Below are 26422 nucleotides of genomic sequence, written 5' to 3'. Positions count from 1 at the left end.
AAACGAAGCTTCCAGCTCAGCGAGCAAACTCACATCCAGAACCTCAACCTGAGCTACAAATCTTCTCAAAACTCGCTATGTTTCCACCTTGTTTAGTAAGGTTAGATTACATGGGATTCAGGGAGAGCTTGCCCATTGGGTAGAATTGGCTTGATGGTAGAAGACAGAGGGTGGTGGTGGATGGTCATTTTTTGGACTGGAGGCCCGTGGCCAGTGGCATTCTGCAGCAATTGCTGTTGGGTCCACTGTTTTTAGTCATTTATATTAACAATCTGGACGAGAATATATAAGATATGATTAGTGAGTTTGTTGATGACTCCAAAATTGGCATTATGGTGGACAGGGAAGAAGATTACTTCAGATTGCAAAGGGATCCTGATCAATTGGGCCAATGCGCCAAGGAGTGGCAGATGGAGTTTAATTTGAATAAATTTAAGCAGTTGCATTTTGGTAAAATAAACAAGGGCAGGATTTATTCAGGCTAATATTAGGGCCCTGGGGAGTGTTACTGTTTAGAGACCTAGGGGTTCAGGTACATAGTCCTTTGAAAGTTACATCACAGGTAGACAGGATGATAAAGAAGGTGTTTTGCACGCTTGCCTTCATTGCTCTGACCATCAAATATAGGAGTTGGAATGTCACATCACAGTTGTACAAGATGTTGGTGAGGTCACTTTTGGAGCACAGTGTACAGTTCAGGTTGGCCTGCTGTAGGGAGGATATTATTAAACTGGAGAGGTTGCAGAAAAGATTTATAAAGATGTTACTGGGACTGGAGGGGTTGAGTTATAAGGAGAGGCTGGATAAGCTGGAACTTTTTCACTGGTGCATAGGAGATTGGAGGGTGACCGTTTATAAAATCATGAGGGCCATAGTTAGGGTGAATAGCAAAGGTCTTTTCCTACAGTAGGGGTGTTCAAAACTAGACAGTATATTTTTAATGTGAAAGAAGAAAGATTTAAAAGGGACCTGAGGGACAACATTTTCACACAGAGGTGGTTCATATCTGGGACGAACTGCCAGAGCAAGTGACAGATGTAGGTGCAGTTACAACATTTAAAAGACATTTGGACAGGTACATAAATAGGAAAGATTTAGAGGGATATCAGCTAAATGAAGGCAGATGGGACTAGTTTAGTTTGGGAAACTTAGTCAGCATAGAACAGTTGGACCAAAACATCAGCTTCTGTGCTATACGACTCTATGGCACTGTAACTCTCGAACTTGAAAGATTAGACTAGTGCACCACCATTAATAAAGAAGTACTAACTAGTGTGGCACACCGTCAAGGTATAATTCTTTAAAATGTCCAGATTCTGGACAGCTGGATGTTGGGTATCAAACCTGTACTCCTTTTCTCACCAGATTGTGTTAGCGTAATTGGTTCAAATCTGCATTGGTTGAATGAAATATTGAAACCACACACACCTGTCGAAGATTGTGTTTGTAATGTGGTTGTCGTCTTTCTGAGGTCTTCTATAACTGTGGTGATGAATGTAGAAGTGGTTGGTGATGCTGAAATACAATTTTTAAAATAAGTTTACATTTGCTTCAACATAATTCACCCTACCTGGTGTGATTGATCAGTTCTATAGATGTTATATTCACTCAGGTATGACATTATAAAATTATAAAACATCAGTGATGGGAAGTCATTTGGCCTTCTCTGCCATGCTCACTCATTATTGAGATCCTGACTGATCTTCTACCCAATTTTTTCACATCATCCCCATACCTCACCATTCCCTTAATTAGCAAAAAGTTTATTGATCAACCTTTCTTAAAGATAGTCAACTGTCCAGCATCTAAGCTTAGTAAATGAAGTAAATAAAACTTAATCCTTTATACTCACTTTCTCATTCTGAGATTGTGATCCTGAGTTCTACCTTCCCCAGTTAGGGGAAACATTCTGCCGTTAGCTACTTTGTCAAGCTCCTGAAGGATTTTAAATATTTGAGTTAGATCATTTCTCATGGTGTTAAAATGGTAGGGGCTATAGAACAATTCACTCAATTTCTCCTTGTCTGACAATTCTCTCGTCTCAGTCATCAGTCCTGCCTCAGGTAAGGGGACCAAAATTGCATAAAGTACTCTACCTATATACTGAGAAAGTCTATTTATAATTAGTTAAACTCCTTTATTCTTACAATCCAATCCCTTAGCAATTAAATATAACATATAGTTTGCTTCCTGAATTGCTTACTGTGTCTGCATTGAAAATTCTATGATTCATGTACAAGGACACCTGGGTTACTCTGAATACATTTCCCAGTTTCCCCTCATTTAAAAATAATCTGTATTTCTCTTTAACTTCCCTCAGTAGATAACTTCACAATTCTTTCCATGGTACTTCATTTGCTAGGTTCCGTTCATTCACTTCATGTAAGGTTTTTTTGCAACCTTGGTGCATCCACTTCACAGTCTCCTTATCAATGAAGACAAACCATATTGATAAACCACAGATAAACATCCTTTGGAGCTGCTCTTTACAAATGAAATACACATTATCTGTCTTACAGCAGCAGTGAGATTTAGGTCGAATAAGGATGCCAAGATGCATAAAGTGCTCTATGCCAATAAAACACTTCTATGGTGCAGTCGCTGTTGTAGGGAAGCACAGCAGTTACTTCACACAATGCACAAACTGCATTGAGAGACATTGCCAGACAAACTATTTCTGTGATATTGACTGATGGACAATTATTGGCCAGATCATGATGAAAACTCTGTTGCTATCTTTTGAACGTCATCATATGATGCTTTTACATCTAGCTAAGAGTGCAATGATTTAACATTCCATCCATGATTGCACTCCCTCATCAGTAATTTAATCCAGATAACCTGGATTATGTATTCATGTCTCTGAAGTGATGTTTGAATCCATGACCTAATACAGAAGCAAGAGCACTCAACTTTTTAAAAAAGGTTTCAGTTCTTCATTTGAGCCTCCTCAAAAAGATACCTCCTGAATTAAATGTTAGAAGGTCCTAAACTGGATATATGGCATGCTGTAGGGAAGTTTATGGCCCTTTTGGGATTTGGGATGAGATAGTTTGCAGTTTCACTCCCATACTTTTAGTACTTATGGCATTTCAGTCTGACATCATTGAACTGGTGTCAGTTGGTAGCAAACTGAAAGCAGCTATGTGCATCTGGACTTTGTATTAACTGGGAATTGAAGACTGTCAGACTATTTTTACCAGTACCACTTAGCAGCTGTTAGGTAAACCAGATAGTGAGCCCCAACTGACAGAGCTGGATTCAATTCCAGTTGTTAGCTGTGACAAGGATAGGGTTCAAATATGCTCTGTTGGCCAATCCCCAAGATGCATTCACTTGGAAACAATTTGACAGTTCCTAAAGGATTATCTGAAAAGAAACTCTGTCAATCACTCCAAGAATGGGGGTGGGGGGTGTTTAAAGAAGAGTATATTTTTAAGGTAAGAGGAGAAAGATTTTAAAAAGACAAGGCCAACTTTTTTACACAGAAAGTAATGTGTGTGTGGAATGAACTTCCAGAGAATATGGTGGGTGCAAGTACAGTTCTAACATTTAAAAGATGTTTTGCTGAGGACATGAATAGGAAATTTTAGAGGAATATGGACCAAGCACAGACAGGTGGGACTAGGTTAGTTTAGGATGATGGTTGGCAGCAATAAAACTCAAACTGTCTTTGTGTAATTTCATTCTACAATTTATGAACTGAGTATTCAGTCTGCCAATATATTAAAGGTCATATAAATTGCCAATTTTGTATCAAATAAATGCTCTCATTTACAAGTGGGATTAACAAAGTGGTATAGTGTGCTTGGCTAGTATTATCAGAATTTGGCAAGGTTACAATGAATCATTATGGGCTGTTGTTGTGCATTGGTAATGTTCCTATCTTGGAACCAGGAGGCCTGAGTTCAAATCCCACCTGCTGTGAAGGTGTGTAATAACACCTCTGCAAATGTTGGTTAGAAAATATTGAAGATTAATCATTTCAGAAGCTTTTTATTTCTAATAATCTATTTTTTAAAAAGCAAAGAGAACACAAATTGACCTTTCACCTGTCCTGATAAAGGATCCTGACCTGAAACATCAATTTTCCTGCTCCTCTGATGCTGCCTGATCTGCTATGCTCCTCCAGCACATTGTGTTGACTCTGAATCCAGCATCTGCAGTTCTTACTATTCTCTGAATTAACCCTTAATTTGACTTCTACCTGACACTATACTCCACAACCTCTAAGGTGGACTTCTACATGATAATTAGGAAGATGTAAGCTCTCTTTTTGCTTTTTATGATATTGGTATAAAAGGCTTTAAGCCAGCAATGAAACACAGTGATCATCAGGCTGCGTGCTGCTTCCTCCATCTGAATTTTTTCTAAATGGAGGAAAGGTACCATTTAATTGAAAATTGTTGTTGTTTGAATGGTTTGGGCAGACTTATTTTAATTTAACCTTCCCAATGTCAAGAAATAAATTACTGGGAAAGGCCCATATAGGTCAATTACAGTGAGCAGACTGTTGTGAGCCAAAGGATATCACACATACATGTTATTTACATCAGTTTAAGTTGATTATAATGAGAACATGTAAAATTTTGTGCACTTGACATTTGAAACAACACACATATTAGAAAGTACTGAACAGATTGACAGTGTGAGTCAGATCTAACATTTTCTCATTCAATAGCCTAAACCCAATTATCTTTTTTAAGCTCCCCATTGCTGAAGAAAATTGGAAAATTTACTTTAATGCCTCATGTAATCAAATAGTATCACTAATGCAAACAAAATATCAACAGCAAATTTGGCAAGGGCTTTTCAAAATGAAGGTGGATGAATAAAACATCTAACTGCTGTTATAATTCCCATAGAAACTGATAACTTTGAACAACAGATTTGAATTGCCAGTGACCAATTTAAATGCATACTGCACAACAGGTTTAAGACTTTACTGTAACACACAAACTAAAATCAAAATCAACTAAACATTACCTAGTTGGAATTATACTTAATTAATGTAAACAGCGCACTTATTAGGGTCTTATAACCATCGATAACCAAAGCCCATTGATATATGCTGTATAACATATGCTCCACAGGTTTAGTTAATAGGAAACGGTCCACAGTCAACCATAGCTTCCAAAGGTTCACAAGTCCCCATTTCACTCCGTTTAATGCCCTGTAACCATCAATGATCCTATCTTTCAGCTTCCTGGAAATTCCCAAAGCAATTTTCAGCAGAAAGGCCCATTCCAGTGATTTTTTATCCATGGTTTCACCAGGGTAACTATTTCAGAATCTTTAGATTGCCACAGGTGGTGAAACTAGACAAGTTTTCCATCCTGTATTCTCACTGAAGACCCAGTAGCCCTCTCCTCTCTACTGATCACACGCACTGCATTCTTTGTTCTCCGTGAAAGGAGACTCTTTTTTTGTGAAAGAAAACCCAAAGACAGAAAGTCTGTCCACAATCAACCAACAGGCCCTGTTTTCCTTTCCAGGCGTGAATATTTTGCATCTTGTTCCCGTTAAGTCTCAATGAGAGGCCCTAGTCTCCATAGTCACCGGTAAAACTCGTGAGCAATCACATGACCCATTTCACTGTTTAGAGTTTAACCTTGAATTAAAGGGACTATCCACAATATAATCATCTTATAAAATCTTAATTGCATTACACTGCACAGACTTTCCACTTCAATACCAGCTACTAAACCATCACAAAGATTAAAAAAAACAAAAGTAAGTTCTACTTTATGTTAATATAGCTGTGGCACAGCCCTTGCTGCTCAAATACTAAACTCTAAATATGTGCCTTGGTCATTCTGATGATTTGTTTTCAGCACCTTCAAGCTTTGCAGATTTGGACCCACCCTTGATGCTAGATCCCTTTCCTACTTTAGTCCCACCCAGTATCAACTTGGAGCTTTACACAATCCATTTGTCTACAACTTTCCTCAACCAACTTCCAACCCCCATTTCCCACCCCAAGCAATGCAACAAGGTTGTGCTAATAAAAGGTTAGCAATAAAATGGATTATGTAACTGCACTGACCAGTGGTAGTAGATATTCTGTTGTAGAATGTTTCATTTATAATTGGATGTAGAGATTCTGTAAACCACAGTGAGGTCATATCTCTCTCTGTAATAACAAAAACAATGTCAAAAATTCATCATATTTGTACTTAAAACAATTGAATGTCAAATCAAAATTTATTATCAGCTATACTTAAATATCAGCACATTCAAGCATTTTGGGCATTTCTATAAAAAAGGAACAGAACTATTATTGTAAGAATGTCTAATTGTAATTTATAATATCAAGACCTACTTCTATTTATTATCATAATATCCATTCTATCTTGATAATAATATCTGGCATTTATCTGTGGTAGCAACAATATTCAGCTGAGTGATGGTCGGACCACAATGGTTAAATATTTTGTGGCATAAACGCCACAATAATATTCTCTTTAGTCTTTATTTTCTGTCTTGGTTCTTGTCTGGACAGTCTTCAGCCAAATTCCCACTTTTCCACGTATATATGATGATAGTTGGTGATGCTGGAGAAGTTACGTAATTTCTCTGCTATTTATCTGTTCCATTGTCACCCCCTTGAGCACGAGGCTCCTGTGTTTAACAGTAACACCGAGGGCATCAACAGAAAAATCCCTGATACCCCTATAGGTGAGTAATTGCCCAATAGTAGGTTTGTCCTGGATAGGAATCGAGTGCCAACCTGAAGATAATTCCTCCTGTTTTCCCTGGACTATGACCCCATCACTGAACATCAAGCTGATCTTTCTGGGACTGTCACAGACATCATCTCCTCCACAACTCCCCACCTAATGGTCTCTGAACTCTGCACAGCCTGCTTCTATATCCTTCTCAAATTTCACAAAATTCATCAATCCAGCCTGTCCTTGCCCCACTGAACTTATTCTTCCTATATTGATTTTATTTTCTTCCAACCCACCACCCACCCCCACCCCCACCACCTTACCACTTATGTTCACAATTCTTTTTATGCTTTACCTCATCTGTACAATTTCCAGTTGTCTGGTCACGGCCTCCTCTTCTTCACTACAGACATGCAATGCTCATGTATGTCCATCCTTCATCAGGATAATCTGAAGGCTCTCTAGTTCTTCCTTGAAAAGAGACCTGAACCATTTCCATCTACTAGGTCCCTCCTCCACCCAGTTTAGCTTATTCTAACTTGTAACAATCTGTCTTTTAACTTCTCTCACTTTCTCCGAGTCAAAGATGTGGCTATGGGTTCCTATATAGGCCCCTGGTTATATTTTCCTCTTTCTTGGGTATATGGAATATCCCTTGTTCCAGTCCTTACTTAGGACCCTGCCCACAACTCTTTCTCCAGTACATTGATGACTGCATCAATACTGCTTTCTGCTCCTGTCTGGAAATAGAAAAATATCATAAATTTTGTTTCCATTTTTCATCTTTCTCTGAGCTTTGCCTGATCCATCTCTGATTCTCTCTTGCCTTCCTTAATTTCACTGATCCCATTTCTGTGGCTATGATGTCCACCAATATCCACGACAAAACCATTAACCCCACAGTTACCTTGACTACACTACATTACTCTTGCTTTCTGTAAAAAATTCATTGTCCAGTTTCTGCTACAACTGCCTCTGACATGACGTCCTTTGATTTGATTTGATTTTATTTTATTTCTTCTTGTCACATGTACTGAAATACAGTGAAAAGTGTTGTTTTGCATGCTCTGCAGACAGATGGTCCCATACAACTGCATCAGGAAGCAAAACAGAGTGCAGAATACAGGGTTACAGCCACAGAGAAGATGCAGAGGGAGAGATCAACACTAACATTTAAGAGGCCTGTTCAAAAACCTCATAATAGTAGGGAAGAAGCTGTTCTTGAATCTGTCCATATATGTATTCAAACATTTATATCTTCTGTCCAATGGAAGATGGTGGAACACGGTATAACTGGGGTGGGAGGGGTCTTTGGTTATATTGGTTCCTGAGGTAACATAAATGGATTAAATGAATGGAAGGCTGGTTTATGTGATGGGCTAGGCTGTGTTCATGACTCACTATGGTTTCTTGCAGCCTTGGACGGAGTAATTGCCATACCAAGTTCTGGTGCATCCAGATAATGTGGTTTCTATGGTGCATCTGTAAAAATTGGTAAGAGTCCTTGTGGACATGCTGAATTTCCTTAGCCTTCTGAGGATGTAGAGAAGTTGCTGTGCTTTCTTGGCCATTGCATTGATACAGGTGGAGAAGGACAAGTTATTGGTAATTATCACTCTTCATTCCTTTCTCGTCCATCAAAGTCAGTATGGACCTCAGCTATATTAGATCCATTTCTCACACTTCTGCCCTCACCCCTTTCCCTCTCATAACCAACATAGGCCTTCCTTGATCTCACTTCCTCCCTCACCAGATTTCTCCTCCACATTCAAGGAATCATGCTCGCTATTCCTTCATCTCCAACAATGTTCCACCACCAAACACATTTCCCCTTCCCAACACACAACCTTATTCATGCCTCCATCAGCCCCAACAATTATATTGGCACTTTTCCATGCGCTGCCTCCTCCCTCCTCACTGCAAGGCACACCTTCCAGATGAAGCTGTAGTTTAATTGTAATTCTTTCAGTCTTCTGTTTACTCTATTCACAGCTTGCCATGCAGTCTCCTTTACACTGACAGGACCCAAATACAGAGTGGGGGAATAATCCAAACCTAGCTATTGTTTGCCATTTGAATACAACATCTTGCTGCCATGTTGACAAATCTTTCCCAGGACTTTTGGAGTACTCTAGTGTAAGTGCAACACAACCTTACCAAACAGGACTTAATTTTTTTGCTTAGGTATTTTGCAGACTTCAGGACTCAGCACTGAGTTTAATAGCTTTGGACCATTATCTCTGTTCTTTATTTTGATTATCCCATTCAAACTCCATGACATCCCCACTCCCTCCCAACAACTTCTTTGCTGTCTGTAGAGCTTACCGATTTTCTGAAATTAACATTACTTACTTTCTGTCTATGTCCTTTCTCTGCGATTATTATTATTTTTTAGTTTATTCATTCATGGAATGAGAGTGTCACTAGTTAGGCCAGCATTTTGTTGCCCATCCCTAATTCCAGAGGGCAGTTAAGAGTCAACTACAATGCTGTCAGTCCGGAGTCACATGTAAGCCAGACCAGGTGAGGATAACAGTTTGCTTCCTGAAAGGATAATAGTGAATGTCTGGAGCACTTTCACCAACTGTTCTTCTTGTTCTTCCTACCCACCCCCACATCATGTTTCCAACCCTTTTCAGTTCTAAAAATGAGTTATATTAGATGCAAAACACTAATTTTATTTCTCTCTCTAAACTTGCAGATCCAGAATTTCTTGAGAAATTTTTAATTTTATTACAAACACAAGGAGACATTTCTTTTGAAGAGATTTTGCTGTCTAGATAATCAGGAATATTGATTATAATTTTGATAGCCAGCTCCAGCCTCTGGAATAGTGTTACATTAGTTAATGTTTGTGAACTTGAAGAGTAAACATCTTACCCAGAACACCAGCCATAACACAGATGAAAATGCAATCTGTCTCATTTTTGCTCACTGCAACAGAAATAAATCTTGCATTAACTCGTTGCTTATTAAAGTGTTGTACTTTTTGATAATATTCAGAGAATAGTAGCATTTTAAGTAACCTTTCAGTAAAAGTAATCTGGTTAAGAGTCGAATCTTCTGAGGATGGTAATTACTATCCCTAGACTCTGCTTTTATTACCTTTTCCAGGCATTCTGCATTTCTGGTCCACACTTCCAAACAGGACCTCTTGAGGATTGTGTAGCACAGTTGTTCCAGCAGTCTTCCATTGCAGTGTGGGATCATAATTGGAAGCCTCGCCATGTTCCCTTTTTATATCTTACATTGGCATATTCTGGGTGTTTAAAAGGTCTCACAAGAATCTTGAGAAGTAATAGGCAGAGGGTATGCGTGTACATTAAGTGGGCCATAGATTAGGGTAGTAGGTGAGTGTGACAGAAAAGTAGAAGGTTTTTGAGGTTTAGGGTGGCAGGTTGGTGTGAGTGGGTTATGGTGGGAAGTGGGCAAGGGGGCTAGTTGGCAGCTGTGCAGATGAGGGACTAGTGGGACAAATGGTTACACGAAACACTGGGGTGACAGATTGATGAGGGAGTAGGATGATAGGTTGGGTGCAGGAGCGCGCACGTTGGCTGAGTGAGTAATAGATTGGTAGTGGGATTGGGATTAGGCTGGCAGGATTGTGAGGGGATAGGTGCCAGATTGGTGGGACTGTGAGTTGGCAGGTGAACGAACGAGGAGGTAGGAAATGGGTGGTTTGGTGGAGAGTTATTTGTGGAGTTTTGTGGGAGGGTAGGTTAGGTATTAGGTTGGACTGGAAAGTGTATCAGTGGGTTATTGGTTTGGAGTGGGGTTGGGATGTCAAATCAGGCCAAGTCAGGTCAAGTTAGTGAGGGTGTCGTATCAGATCAGACAGGAGCATGTTAGATGTCAGAAGTGAGTCTAGGGGTTATTTTATAGTTACCTAGGAGTTAGAGAAGGTTTAATCCTCTAACATTTCCAGGGATATTTAAACTTCCTGAGCAATTCCCAGAGGCAGTGGATCAGAACATCTAAGTGGTCTTACAGTGTATCTTTCAGAATATGTTTCTGCAATCACTAACCTCTAACTGGAAGAAGGCTGTGTGAGCTCTAACACCAGTGTCAGTCTGAATTGTCAGGACAAGAGTAAGAAGTATATGATCTTCACTTAATGTATCTTTCAGTCTATTCTGACAGCTATATAGCACATGGGAAATTATATTTTATTGCCACCAGTGCTGTCATCCCCACAGCACCTATGTTCATAGTGGGTGTGAAATAAATGAATTTATATAAGAAAAATCTCAAACCATTTCCATTAAACCACTTTGTATGTCTTACTTAATGAATTCCCCTGGGAGTGCACAACATTGATCTGCATCCCATGAAGTCTCATGGCCTCAGGAAAAGCAAGGAAACCTCCCACTGATTACCACATACCATCCTTTCTTGGCTGATGAATCAGTATTTGGCCAGGTGATCAAAACTTGAAGGAAATACTTAGAGCAGCAAGGGCATAAAAATGTACCCTGGGTGGCAGATTTTAATGTCTGCCACCAAAAATGGCTCAGCAGCAGCACTACCGATGGAGCTAGCTGGCAGTCTGGGTCTGCAGCAAGCAGTGAGGGAACCAACAGGAGGGAAAAACATACTTGACCTCAGTCTTAACAATCTACCAGCAGCAAATGCAGCTGTCCATGACAGTTTTGCTAAGAGTGATGACCATACAGTCCTTGTGCAGGTGAAGTCCTGCCTTCACATTGCGTACATCCACCATTGTGCTGTGTGGCACTATCACTGTGCCAACTGGGCCAAACTTCACAAAGATCTAGCAACTCAAGATTGGGCATCCATAAGGTGTTGTGGGCCATCAACAGCACAGAGTTGTACTGCAGCATAATCTGCAACCTCATGGTCCAGCATACCCCCCCTCAACAATTACCCTGGTTACTCAACCCTGGCTCATGAAGAGTGCAGGAGGGCATGCCAGAAGCAGCACCAGGCATACCTGAAGATGAGGTGTCAACTTACAAAGCAGGACTCCTTGCATGCCAGACAGCATAAGCAGCAAATGATGGACAGAGCTAAGCAAAGCCACAACCAACAGATCAGATGTAAGCTCTGCAGTCCTGCCACATTCAGTCAGAAATGGTCGTGGACAATTAAATAACTCACTGAAGGGGGAGGCTCCACAACTATATCCCAATGATGGGAGAGCTCAGCATATCAGTACAAAAGATAAGGCTGAAACGTTCACAGCAATCTTCAGTAAGAATTGCCAAGATCCATCTCAGCCTCCTCCAGTCATCCCCAAGCATCACAGATGCCAGTTTTCAGCCAATTCAATTCCCTTCATGTGGGATATCGAGAAATAGTTGGAGACACTGGGCACTGAAAAGGCTACGGGCATCAACATCATTCAGGCAATATTACTAACGACTTGTGCTCCAAAACTTGCTGCTCCACTAGCCAAGCTATTCCAGTACAGGTATAACTCTGACATCTAACCGACAATGTGGCAAAATGCCCAAGTATGTCCAGTACTTGAAAAGCAGGACAAATCTAACCCGGCCAATTCCCACCACATCGGCCTAGTCTTGATCAACAGTAAAGTGATGGAAGGTGCATTAACAGTGTTAACAAGCAGCACCTGTTCAGCAATAACCTGCTCAGTGATGCCCGGTTTGGGTTCCACCAGGGTCACTCAGCTCCTGATCCCATTACAGCCTTGATTCACACATGGGCAAAAGAGCTGACCTACAGAGGTGAGGCGAGAATGACAGCTCTTGATGCCAAGGCTGCATTTGAGAAAGTGTGGAATCAAGGAGCCCTAGAAAAATCAGTGAAATCAATGTGAATCGAGGGCAATCGCTACGCTGGTTGGAGGCATACCTGACACATAGGAAGATGGTCGTGATTGTTGAAGGTCAGTCAACACAGCTCCAGGAATCTCTGCAGGAGTTCCACAGCAGAGTGTCTGAGGTCCAAACATCTGCTGCTTCACCAATGGCCTTCCCTCCATCATAAAGTCAGAAATGGGGATGTTCGCCAATGATTGTCCAATGTTCAGCATCACTTTCAACTCCTCAGATATTGAAGTGGTCCATGTTCAAAAGCAACAAGATCTGAGCAATATCCAGGCTTGGGCTAATAAGTGGCAAGTAACATTCGTGCCACAAAAATACCAGGCTATGACTATCACCAATAGTGTTACCAGCACTGAATCCTTACTATCAAATCCTAGAAATTCAATTGGACTCATTATATAAATATGATGGCTACAAGAGCAAGACAGAGGCTAGGAATACCACATTGAATAACTCAATTCCTGACTCCCCAAAGCCATCTACATGGCACAAGTCAGGAGTATGATAGAATTCTCCCTGCTTGCCTGGATGGGTCCAGCTCCAATAACATTCAAGATGCTTGACACCATCCAGGACAAAGTAGCCTGCTTGATTGGCACTAAAAGGACAAGCATCCATTCTCTCCACCACTGACGCTCAGTAGCAGCCGTGTGTACTATCTTCAAGATACACTGCTGAAATTTACCAAAGTTCCTTAGACAGTTCCTTCCAAACCCACGACCACACTCATCTAGAAGGAGCAGGGTAGCAGTGACATGGGAACACCACCAACTGCAAGTTCCCTTTCCAGCCTCTCAAACCTGACTGAGAAATATATTGCCTTTCCTTGACTCTCACTAGGTCAAATTCCAGGAATTCCCTCCCTAATTCCCTACCCACAGCAAATGAACTGTAATAGTTCAAGAAGGTAGCTCACTGTTATCTTCTCAAGGGCAAATGGAGATGTGTAGTAAATGCTGGCCAGCTTGTGATGCCCATGTCCAATGAGTGAAATTAAAAGAAACTAGAAATGGGGTTGAATTATTCGTAGAACTGTCAGACGAGTTCTCTAAATTTATGTTGCCTTCTTCTCTCCAGTCTCTACCTGGTTCACCTCCTCCTGTTCTTCTTCTCCTCCTATGTGATTTTTTTCCCCATTAATTTGTGGGATGCGTGCATTGTTAGCTGGACCAGCATTTGTCATCCATCCCTAGTTGGACTTGCCCAGAAGGGTTTGCCAGGCCATTTCAAACAGTTAAGAGGAAGCCAGTTTTTGCTGAATCTGGAGTCACATAGTCAAATCAGGCAGAGGTGACAGTTTTCCTTCCCTAAAACATAACTAGTGAATCATCTGGGTTTTTACAATAATCAATCATTGTCAATGGTTTCATGTCATCATTTGACATTTAATTCCAGATTTTTCGATTGATTTCAAATTGTATCATCTGCCATGATGGGATTCAAACCCAGTAATGTCTCTGGAATACTAATGGAATTGGTCTGAATTATAATCCAAGTACAGCTGCATAGCAGCCTGCTGATGAGTGAATGGAATCATCTCCAGTTGTGGTACATCCCAGAGTTGACATGCAGTGCCGATAAGGCAATGGAAATTTATAAGCTAGAGAAACCTACAGATGTTCTTAAACCCTCTGCTCGCATTGCTGCTACTTTTGCGGATGAAACACTGAAATATAATCACCTCTCTCTCTGAATAATGATAGTGACATGTCCTGAACATCTGTAGCTCAAGACTGGAAGGAACTTGATGCACAGCCATTCATTTACACAGCCATTGGGAATAATGTCCTTTTCCTGCCCCAAGGTAGCAATTATGGCTACAAGGGGTTGCAGATTTCAGCCAGGACATCTATCAGAATTGGAGGCCTCAGAACATCAGGTGAAGAATCACCCCTTGAACACTTTAAGTAGATATGGCATCCTGCTGGGAACCCTTTTTCTCTGCCTCCTTCTTCCAGCATATTGACCAGTTTTGTGTAGCCTCTATTCAGTCTCCCCTGTCATGCTATATTCCAAAGGAAATATATCCTTCTACAAGTATTTCTAAGAGAAATTGGTTTTTGCAGATGCCTTGAACTCAGGTCCAAGTACTTAAGCAGCTCCCACCCTGCCCCATTTAGGCTTTAATGGCTTTAACAAATTTGTCTTCATATCAAATCCTTGTAAATTTGACAATAACTAATAGTAATCATCAATAACCATCTTGAAAACAATTGTTAATACTTTACATGGAGTTTGTGAGGAGGTTCTTCCTGCTGAATGCATTTTCTCCCATGTCTGTTCAAGAAGTACATTAGTTGGAGAGTTAAACTCAAAAGTAGCATTCCTGATGACAAGTTAATGCTGCACACTTATTGATGTTATGATGTTTCTTTTCTGATTATGTCTGGCAGAAGCTAACTGCACATAACCTAATGCTTTTACCGAAGTGGTATATGATGTGACTCACAATCATGTGCAAATAGCACAGTTGTCATTATTGGGTTCAAGGATCACACAGAGCAGAATTTAATACCCTCCCTCATCATCAGTTTAGAGACTTGTTTCATCAGGGGGGAGGACTGTGAATGGGAATTTCAACACCTTCTCACCACTGCCCTCATTACGCGTATGGTGGGAAGGCTCATGAATGGTTTTTCCAACATGCCAACAATCAAGACCCTTATGTAAGTGGGGAACACAATAAACAAGCTGTGCAAGGTTGCTTGGGGGCTTCTGGAGAGAGGAAGGTTCCTCATTCAAGTTTGAGCCAGCAATGTGGCATCAATAAAACTCAGGAGTTATGTGGTCAAGCCACCTGTCTGCTCTTGCTGCCATCTTCCCCCTGTGATCCCTACCCATCCAACCCCCTTTCCATTATCCTTATGGCCAGGGTGCCAGTGGCAATATTAAGCCTTGAGTGGGTCTGATTCTAGCAGTGGCCACCTCCTTCCTGATGGCAGTACTGTTCAATAAAGAAAATGAACTCTGATTTGCAATGGCTCTCCATGGCAGGACCTCTGCCCCTCAGGACCTTGATCCTAGGAAAGGCCTGTCTCTGTCCAATTGGATGACATGGGGCTCTCACCAGCACTCCAGCCAATGGATGAGGCAGCACCTTCTCCACTGAATATTACCCTTTGTGTTCAGAAAATTGATGTTAATTATCCAAGTTTTGTTAGCTTTCTCCTACCCAGTAACCAGATGTTACCTTGCATGGCTAATGTTTGATTACAATGTAGGTGGAAAGCTAGCAGTTATAAATTGCCACACTGCACCGTTCTCTTTTGCTGAAGATGCTGAAAGGAAATCAGGCAGTTTACCCACGCCTACCAATCTCCTACTGTTGTCAACAATGAGAATTACCCCTTAAGATTTCATTTCTGCTCTTTCATTCTTAATAAGCATGGTGCAATGGCAAAACTGAAATTAATTTCTAAACATGCAGTCATCACTAAACCCATCCTCTATGCTCAGGATCACTAGTCTCCCTCATGTTGAGAACACTAACAGTCTCCCTATGCCTAGGCTAGTCTTGCTCCTCATATGTGCGTAGGATAAAAAAAAACGCGTTAAGCTTTGGTTAAATATATTTAAAATCGTAATGATTAATAAAAATAACAAACCATAGAGAATGGAACTAGATTTAAAAATCTCCTTGAAGAAGCTGGTAGTATTCCCCACAAAGTCGACTACAACGGCAGTGAAATCTGTAAAAACAGCAACACATAGAATTTCTCTACATAGTCATTAATTGCTAACATTGTTGGAATAACATAATTTTAAATTAATGAATTTGCTTTTCCTTACAAACAATCCAGTGAGCAAACACACAATGAAGAGTTAATAGACCACACCAATGAGACTGGAATCATGAACCAAGCTGAAAATATGTAGATGATCACTGTTGGAGTCAAGTGCCAGTAGGTCCCTATATGTGATCATGTCTTGACATATCTATGAATGGAAAGTCTTGGCCACATGTTTTGAATTTAATGGAATTGCAAGAGTTCTTTATTTGTAAAGTTTCATAATATTTTGTCTGTCTTCTTCAGTTCTCTGCTCAAAAACTGGTCTGAACTGCAACACTGTTCTCTCCAGAACTGTAGCACAACGAGACACAACCCAAAGACACTCAAAACAGATCGGAAATCCAATCTGATGTGGTACAGCCATTTAACAAGCTTACACCAGTGTAATCACTTTTCCAAGCATGTTATTGCTTGAAAGCAAGAATAGTGATGGTAGAGTTTGAAGCTTTTTTTCCATCTCATACCTGACCAGGACTCTCTTCTGCTCTTTCTAGGTACGTTAGAAGGGCTCACAGATTGACACTCAACCTGTCTGGCCAAGTTATAAACACACCTTCCTTGGCCACAAAGTCCTTCGTAGGATTTGAGCCCCGAGCCTCTAGGTTTTTGACAATCTCCACTGTACCATAAGATCTCCCTTAATCTATTAGTCTTTGAGCAGAGAACTGAAGAAGACCAATAGAATATTGCACAACTTTACAAATATAGAACTCTTACAATTCTGTTAAACTCAAAACGTGTGAACAGGACTTTCCATTCATAGACATGCCAAGACATGATTTGAAATACGCGCTGATTGACACTTATAGAATCATAGATGAACAGAAGAACATGATTCACCAATTAGGGAATTAAATATACACTTGAAAAGAAGCTTTCAGCAGAGATTTAGGAGAAGCACCAAAGAGTAGGACTAATTCTTTTCACAGTACTGAGACAACCATGATGGGTTGAATGCCCTCAGCAGAAGCAAAAGATTCTATTCAATTTTAGATAATGGTGTTCATCTAAATAAGGAGTTAGTATCAGCCTCTTAAACACAACAGAAAATGGTGAAACATAATAAACATAAGGGAGGGCTAGAAACATCCCAATCTTGCTCAATATGATGGTCACCCTACTCTAGTGCATGCAGACCCCAAAATTCCAGAGTATCATAAAATCACTTAGTTTAGAAAATACTTGTCTTATTTTCCCTGACTGCTGAGACAGTATTGCTAATACGTCTTGGCTGCACATGAATATTTTGAGAATTTATGGGCCATAATTACAGCTTGCAAATGACTAATGAAAGCTGAAAGTTTTAAAATGTTATCTGAGATCTACAGCATTTAATTCTCCTCCTGACAATTAAGTGCCACAAACCATTCACAATTCTACTGATAATATGGGAGCAAATGCTTTAGATTTCTAGCTAATCTTGTTCACTTTAAGGAGATTTGTAATTTAAGATCTATTATGTTCTGATGCTGTTTGTTCAAAATGCACATTTCTGTGGCGCAAAGCACTCACCTGTTAAGTCATTTGTTCTGTTGTTTAAGCAGTAGCAGTATCTCATTGGGAAAATAGAGGGATCAATTTTCCAGAAGCTAGAAACTGCAGGCAAATGAATAAAGATGTCAGTCAGTCACTGCAGTTTTCATAACAGTGTAGAAAATTCTGACGAAGTACAATGAAACATTGTGAGCGAGTACTTACTGTTATAAATGAGAATTGACACTTTATGAAGTGCAAAAGAACTATGGGCAGTGACACTCAGCAAAGAGAAGAATTGTTGATCTCCTGTGAATAATTTGAACGTAGAATTAAATTGCTATTTGTGCTAAGTACGTATGCGGAGATATGATCATATTTAACCTCAAATGTAAATAACTACAGAGAACATAAAATAGTGTAATTCCTATCTGCACCATTCATCTGCCTGTTATATTTTTGTCATACCTTGTCAATTATTCCTCGTTATAAATTCTGATTCCTGGATTTACAATAGGCAACGTTTGCGGAGAATTATTGTATAACCAGAATCATTGTGTGACATTAGGTTTGTGAGCTAGCTAAACTGGTACATTGAATTTTTAAGTAATGTTTTCCAGTGGTAAGTTCAACCTCTGCCTCAGCTTAAAATTTAAGAAATGTCATTTTGTTTATCTTAAATTTTGTACATGTAGTGTAACATATAATTGAAATTAATATTGAGTTTTTGTTTACTTCCAGCTTCTCCCCTGCATCCTCTTGGAATCTTGTTGCTTCAAAGCCCACATTTTTTTTAAGAGACGCCCAAAGCATCTAGCGAGCCATTTTCTACTTGATATGACATGATGCTTTTTTATTAATAAATACAGGTCTTGACAACAGAACTAATCCAAGTATTAACTTCATACAAGCATTTAATTAGAAAACTGAACTAATTCTCATTCTAACACAAATTACCAATAAATGCCCTGCCTATTGGTATTTGGATGTTTCAAACACAAATACCATGAACTATCCATGTTTTCCCAAGCATATAAATTGACCAAAATCTTTACCTTCAAGTGTTCTGTTTATCATTTGGCTGACTAATTCAGTCAGATCAATGGCAGAAGGATCAAATGATTCAACAGGTAATTCTGAAAACAGAGAAACAGCTTCAAATAATACCAACATGCAGGAGAAACGAGTTTCAAACTTTCCTTTGAATTCAGAAGATAAATTGATGAGGTATTAACTCCCCATTTTTCGGTCATTCTGTGCTTTCCATATTCATTTTAACTGCGTTAGAAAATGCTAGGTCAGGAAAGTCCAGGTTCAACCATAGGCTACTGAGGGAGAACACATAAGCAGAATGCAGGCTTCTGATTATTATCGATGCATGAAATACTGCTGGAGGCTGATTTGTTTGTACTGAATCATACAAATGATGAACCATTCAGTGGGAATAACTAATTCTCCTGCATTAGCTTTTCTTCAACTCAACCTCTTTGTTCAAGCTTTTGGTCATCTTGATGTCTCCTTTATATGACTGAGTGCTGAATTTTGCCTCATTAATCCTCCTACAAAACATGCTGAAAGGTTTTATTGTGTTAAAGATCCTATATAAACAAAAGCCACAATTGGAAGTAATGAGTGAACAGCTTTTCCCTCTCTGAACTAAAGAGTCAAAATGTTCAGATCTTTTCAACTATGCTATATTTGTTACAGAAATATTTATGAAACATATCACATTTCCAGTGCTGATTCAGATACCATGATATGCACATAAAATCAGGTGTGAAATGCTTCATGCAAAATCTTTGAAAAGTGAAATGGAATTTATTAGTTATGGGTGTTACTTTATGAATAGATGCTTCCCAGATAGGTTAATCAGAATCAATAATTGGAATAATAGTATTTATTTCATTCATATGTGGCTCAGATTCCCTTATAATACATTACCTGAAGCAAACTTATCCAAGTCAACTGAGCATTTAAACTTACTCCAAGTGACCATCATCAGCTCTTCATGTCTCTTTTACAAGGTAAGAGTTTTCCCTCTTCTGTCATCTAACTTTCACTCCATTATCTTCCAGGATCCCTTGTTAGCTTTTTCTTCATGGTCCATTCTGTGACACATGTAAGAAGCATCTTACCTTGTTAAGGGGAAGTGAAAAAAAGGCTAAAAACTACGATACTGGATCTCTTCCACTTGTACATGACAAGTATTTCTGACTGACCAGGCAATGGTTCCTACTCCAAGCAGACCAGAGATTTAAGAAGCATGAAGGGTGTACCATTTGATACCTTTCATGCTTTTATGCTTTCTGAATAGTAGATTAGTAGTGAGTGAAATATACCCACCGTGTAACTGAGAAACCTGCTGACAGTGAGTCGTTCAACCAGTGAACTGAAAAGTCAAAGAGATTCTTTTGGTGACTTCGAGACATGTTTGGCCTATCAGCTATCTTTATTTCTAAATGCTACTTAGACCTTCATGCTTGCTTTTGTGGTAAAGCTGTGTGTAGCTGTGTTAGGGTGAATTGTCCTAATTGTCCACAGATCATTACGATTGCCAATGGAAATTCCATAATTTGAAGTACAGGTAGTTCTCCAATAATGTGATAGTTGCATTCTTGTGTGATCTCGCGTTATAGAAAATCGTGTTGTGGGAAAATCACAATAGAAAATTGCTATACCTGCACAGCAGAAAGTCACGTTATCCATACAGTGTCCATTGTTCATCATTCGTGTTACAGCCAATTCACATTAACAAAACACATGTTATAGCAGAACTACCTGTACTGAAAAGAAGAGCCATGGAAACAGAGTAAGACTATACTCCAGGGTCTGAACCCTATGTGTTTTGAGAGACATGGGCTTCAGAGAGGTATGTAGCAGACAAGTATGCTGAGGCCCATCTCAATGTTCAGATTAGCTCACTCTAACTTTTATGCTTTTCACAAGTGGTGTGATGAGATTCTCATTAGGCAGCAACGAGATTCCACTAGATGGTCATTATTGCTCGTTAAATCTCTTGTTAATGCCTTTACTCGCCTTATAAGTTTTCACTGTCCCATGTTATCAAAGTGCCTCCTGGCACTGCCCTGGCAACTTGTGAGGAAAGGGCACCCCAACTGGGGGTCAAGGTTTTCTGCCAACCTGCCATTACACTTACAGTCCTGTGACTAATGGGTAGGGCAGTGGAGTGTAGCTGTGTGTACACTTTTGACATATCCATAGGGCTAGGGTCTCCATGGCTACAGCCAATCACGGAGGCCAGGCATTTACATGAATTGGTACACTGCTACGGCTTCTGGCCTCTTGTGCCCGTCTGTAGCCCCTGTTCCTCCCTGTTCATGTAGACAAAGTCACTGATTGCCTACTGGGTCTTCTCCTGAGTAGGTGCCCGGTCTCTCAGTGCCAGTGACATGAAGCTTTTCCTCCTTAACCAGCGGTAGAGCTGTCACTGTGAGGTGCTCATCAGATTGTGTCCCTTCCTTCTCTGTCATCATAGAATCCCCAGAAGTGTCAGGGTCTGAGACAGGGGGAGATGCAGGAGGCGGCCTTGACGACGCCTCCTCTGTGGCCTCTGTAATCTCATCCTCAGAGGTCAAGGACAGGGCTTCTGGGGAGCTGACTGTTTCGATGCAGAGATCAAGGGAAAGCAAGCTGAACCTGCAAGACAAAAGACATCATGGCCAGCACTTAGAAGTGGCATCCGATGAGTAAGACTGAAAGCAAAGAAGTGATGGTGTCTTTCAGAACGATACTTACTCGTTTGGAGGGACATGACTGTTTTAGCATTCTGATCCTCTCCTGCAAGTGTCAAAATTCTCCTTGATAGCAGGTGAGGAACCTAAAATCTGGTACACCCCCACCTATTGGGTTTCTGTCTGCCCTGATATGGACTACCTGCTCCATTAGTGAGGGAAAGGGGGCAATGAGTGAGATATCAGTGGGTGGCACAATAGGCAGTGCTCATACATGTGACAGGAAACTGGTAAGATACATCTAAGGACAGAGTAAGTAGCATAGAGGGCATGCAAGGTTAGTGTAATGGGATGCTGAGGACAGAGAGTGGGTGAAGGAAGAAGTGAGCATGAGCCTTGGTGGGAGGTGGCCCTGATATAGTATCAGAGAGAAGAACGCAACACTTATTCTGGCAGAGCGCGGTCATTGATCTTCCCGTGGTACTCCTGGCTGTTTCTCAGCATCCTGGAGACAGCACTGACCTAGGTGCCAACCTCAAACTAGGCTGCCAGGGTCTGGTAGCACTGACTCATCTATCAGGCCTCTGCGAAAGGGATTACAACCCTCTGCACCACCCTGTTAATCAGGAAATCAGGTCTTTGTCTGAAGATCATGGTGCCATCTTCCTCTTGTTTGAGATATTGTAGGCATTTCAATCCACAAGCAGGGCAGCTACGTATTGTCACTTCCAGGCTGGGTGCGCTGCAGAATCTTACAGATGGTATGAGCCCAAGTGATGGGTCTTAGGTGGATATTGGCTGATTGATTAGCTGTTGTGGGAACAGCACATTGCAAGATGAGACAAAAATTGAATGTGAAAGGAAGGCCAAGAATGGATAACTGGGATTATCTCAAATTGAAAGGAAAATACTGGGTCTGAAGGTGAAAGTTGGAAATCAAGAGTTTCCATTGTAACAAGGTAGGAGACATTTGTCTAAAATGCTGGAAGTTGCTAGGGAAATCCCCTGTGGAAATGATTGGAGAACATTGAATGATTCTGAGAATCAAACTCAAAAGGATAAGGCTATGGATCACATTGTAACTTTAACTAAAAATAAGAGCCCAGGGTTGGACACTATTGTAGGTGCAAAACAGTACATACAGTAGATGAGAGATATGAATATTTTTTTGCCTAAAGGGAAGACAAATCCATTTACTTCAAAGCAAGCATACAAGTTCATAATTCTACTAAGAGAGATATGGGCTCCTCAAAATTTCTCGGGGAAGAAAGATTTGAGAGTTCAATGAAAGTTAATGTGCTGGATAGTGGGATAGGTGGAAAGTATAACCTGTCATATAAAGTTCAATTGCAGTGTGACTTGTCTGGGCTAATGGTAGCCATAGTTGTTAAGAAATTATTTGTTTACTGAGTTAATTTACTCCTGAGGAATGATTTAGCTGGAATGAAAGTTGCAACTTTGCCCATAGTGACAGAAGGTCCAGTTGAGGCTAAAGAAATAGATCAATACTGGCACAGATTTCCGGTATTTTCCATCATGTGTAGTGACCAGAGCAATAGCCAAACATGTTCATCACCAGAGGTCACAGTAATTCTGCATGTAAATGTTAGGGTAACTGTAACTCTTTTTTATGAATGAAGTGTGAAGAGGATTGTGAGTCATTTTTTCATTAATTGAGCCTCAGGAAGCAGACCCAGCATTAGGTAAGTTAGTACTGAGAGCTGAAGCTGAAGGAGTTCCAGAGTGTTATTATATTGAAAACAGAGTTTTAATGAGGAAGTGCAGTCATCCTCTCAGATCTGCAGACTTAAAATGGGCAATTGTTGGTTAAATGTTGGTACCACCCACGTATTATAAGGAGAAACGCTACGCAGAGTTTAGAGTTCAGATGAATTTAGAGTTTCAGATGAAATTCTTATGACAGGATATATAGGATCTGGGAAACATAGGCGTTGATAAACAGATAATTTTCATGGTCAAAACTTCATAAAGATGTAACACAGTTCTATAAAACATGTCATAAATGTCAGATAGTAGGAAAATCTCAATATAGAATAAATTAGCACCTTTGTTACCCAGGTCAGTTTATTAAGAACTATTTAGTTTGGATGGCATGGCGGCTCAGTGGCTAGCACTGCTGCCTCACAGTACTACCAACCACCAGGTTTGATTCCAGCTTCAGATGACTGTTTGCGCGAAGTTTGCATATTCTCCCTGTCCTTGTGCAGGTCTCTTCTGGGTGCTCCAGTTTCCTCCCACAGTCCAAAGATGTGCAGGTTAGGTGGATTGGCCATGTTAAAATGTCCCACAGTGTCCAGAGTTATGCAGGCTAGGTGGACTAGCCATGGGAAATGGGTTACAGGATAAATGTTTTTGGGGGGATGAGTCTTTGGAGGGACAATGTAGACTTGATGGGCCAAATGGCCTGCTTCCACTCTCTAGGCATTCTATTACTCTATGAATGCTATAAGATTGTGTAAGACCATTACCAAAAAGGAAAACTGGACATCAATATATACTTACACTTATATAGGGTTTTTATGATGTAGCACTGGCACTGTATTTACCTCTAGGCCAGAAAGTCTAGTTTCAAAATCTACCTTCTCCAGAGATGCATCATAACATATTGAACAGATTGATTAAAAATGTTTATTATTACAATCATAGATATGACAATCTGATATCCAGAAGCTATTCCTCTAAGCATGATTGCAGCTCAGGAACATTAACTTAGTTTTTTTTTCACTTATTGTGTACCACTAATTGAGATATAATCCACTAGGTTCTAACTTGTTATCTAAAGTTTTCCAGTAAATCATTCACAGATTGGGCATAAAAAGAACTGAAGTCGACTGTATATCATCTACAAACACAGGAGCTTTGCAGAGATATCATTAACCTCTCAAGCCATGATTAAGGTATGTAGTCACATGAAGAACCATTGAAAGGCTCCTAGGCACAGGTAAGGTAGCATAAGAGCATTTGAAAGATTCACAAGTGAAAATAACGCAAGATAAATATTCAGCAACCAGAACATTTCAAGTTGAAAGTGGCATGTTGATATCGTTGCCTTTTCAAGGTGAACACTGAAAGTCAAATTAATCAGTCCATTCAATGTAGCTAGAAGGCTTACCAAGTTGCAGCTGAGGTTTATAACTGTGTAGTTTATTTAAATGATGTTGACACATGGGAAAAGTATATGAGACACATGGAGAACCTGTTTAAACAATTACAGTTGGCTGGCTTTGTAACAAATTAGTCTAAAGTGAATTCATGGAAGCCAAAATAAATTATCTAGGACATATCGTAGGGTAAGGGTAAATGTTGCCAATGACAACAGAAGTAAAAGCTGTCATAATATCTCCTATTCCTAAAACAAAACAAAAAAAACTATACATTTTTAGGACTGTGTGGCTTTCATCATAAATTTGGTTGTAATTTCAGCATGATAGATGTGCCTTTAATGAATTTATGAACGATGGTTCATAGGTGGCTCATAGGCAAAGGTGGTATGGCCAACAGAAGGTTGGAATTTGAGCTGATTGTTATATGTTGACAGTTCATAATTGTTCACTTGTAACTAGAATCTATTTTGTTTGTAATAAATATTAAATACAGAAACCTAATCCATGTTTTCTGCCAACTTTGATCTAAAGGCAGGTAAGTGGGGAATTTTGCCCACTTCTATAAATCTTTAAGTTCTGTGATGACTGAGGATAGTAGGGTTTGAGTTTCAGTATGTAACCCCAGCGAGTTATAATAAATTGCTCTTAGATATGATCATGAACAATGTTTTACTGATTACTAGATTATTTCTTCTACAACATTCGGGAAGCTTTTCACTTCTTATTTCATGCACCATGAGCACATTAGCTATCCTAGCAAATATTGTTCCAACCCACCTGAGCATTCACCTCATCAAATGTTAATACAATATTGTGACCAGCATCTAAAGCCAATACACTGCATAATTGCTAATAAAGTCGAATTTTGCTTTCTTGATCTGCCTCACTGTTTGGAGCATCAATCTTACTACTGCCATTCTATTATGCTTAATGTAGATTTCATCATAAGTGATCTGCTATTTATCATACTCTCCTTTTGATGGGCATTCACCCATGAATCAGAAACAAAGCTCCTCCAGAACAATGACTCATAGCTTCCTGAATAGGATTATGCTTCCTGTATGCTCCAACCTTTTCCACTCCACCTTCATTTTGTCATCGCCTAACAATGTTTAACAAAGCAAGTGTGCAGTCTAGTAGTAACTTTAAGTTATTAATTTACAAAGACAATTCTGAATTCCCATTTCCTTAAATTGCTGCTGCTCTTTCAAACTTACCGACTACATCTGAAGTCAATTGTTTCTATAACCAGTAAGATTAATAGGATTTATTACTCAACTGATCTTGAAGCATCTATTGTGGAGGTGAATACATTAGGAATGAATGAGACATGTTTTCATGCTGAAAAGGGTTCACACTATGCTTTCTATTTGCTTCCATGAATTAATTCAACAGATCTCTCTGACTGTTTTAATACAAGCTTAACCCTGGATGAATATTTCAACTGAAATAGTTGACAGAAAGCCATAATATTTGAATCTGTCGAATATATTTGGCAGTACTGCCAATCATCATTTTAGCCTCAGAAAGCAGAACATAAACTTGGATTTTGTGGGTCAGAGAACATGTCTGGTAGAGCCACGTGAGATTAGAATGGATAGATGTTTGATGACCGATGCAGACAGGATGGACTGAAAGACTTCTTTCCCTGTTGTGAAAACTTGACAACTCTCCATACCCAAACACTGATCCAGCAAATTGATTTGATAGCAGAATTATCCACTACTCACAAATGCATAATTTCAAATTATTAACCTATCATTATTTTAATCCATGTTCTCCTACTTGGTAAAGATGATGATTGTCTGATATTGAATTAAAGTCACAGGAGGTCTTTTACCCCGCAAACACTGACTTCTT

General features: G+C 39.8%; 1 protein-coding gene across 1 annotated transcript in view; it reads right to left on the bottom strand.

The window, feature by feature from the left end:
* The window catches only part of LOC125451604 (HERV-H LTR-associating protein 1), a 70948-nt gene that overhangs the window by 11621 nt on the left and 32905 nt on the right, over nucleotides 1–26422 (bottom strand). Inside the window, exons 4-10 of the mRNA XM_048528903.2 lie at nucleotides 18801–18881; nucleotides 17971–18054; nucleotides 17785–17868; nucleotides 16087–16170; nucleotides 9552–9605; nucleotides 6047–6133; nucleotides 1429–1515 (exon numbers count right to left, since the gene is read on the bottom strand). Of these exons, the coding sequence (XP_048384860.2) occupies nucleotides 1429–1515; nucleotides 6047–6133; nucleotides 9552–9605; nucleotides 16087–16170; nucleotides 17785–17868; nucleotides 17971–18054; nucleotides 18801–18881 (561 nt within the window). The remainder of the gene's footprint in view (nucleotides 1–1428; nucleotides 1516–6046; nucleotides 6134–9551; nucleotides 9606–16086; nucleotides 16171–17784; nucleotides 17869–17970; nucleotides 18055–18800; nucleotides 18882–26422) is intronic.

This window comes from Stegostoma tigrinum, chromosome 5, assembly GCF_030684315.1.
Source record: "Stegostoma tigrinum isolate sSteTig4 chromosome 5, sSteTig4.hap1, whole genome shotgun sequence".
Classification (NCBI taxonomy): Eukaryota; Metazoa; Chordata; class Chondrichthyes; order Orectolobiformes; family Stegostomatidae; genus Stegostoma; species Stegostoma tigrinum.
The sequence above is the reverse complement of the archived record's forward strand: the minus strand, read 5'-3'. Positions and strand labels throughout refer to the sequence as shown.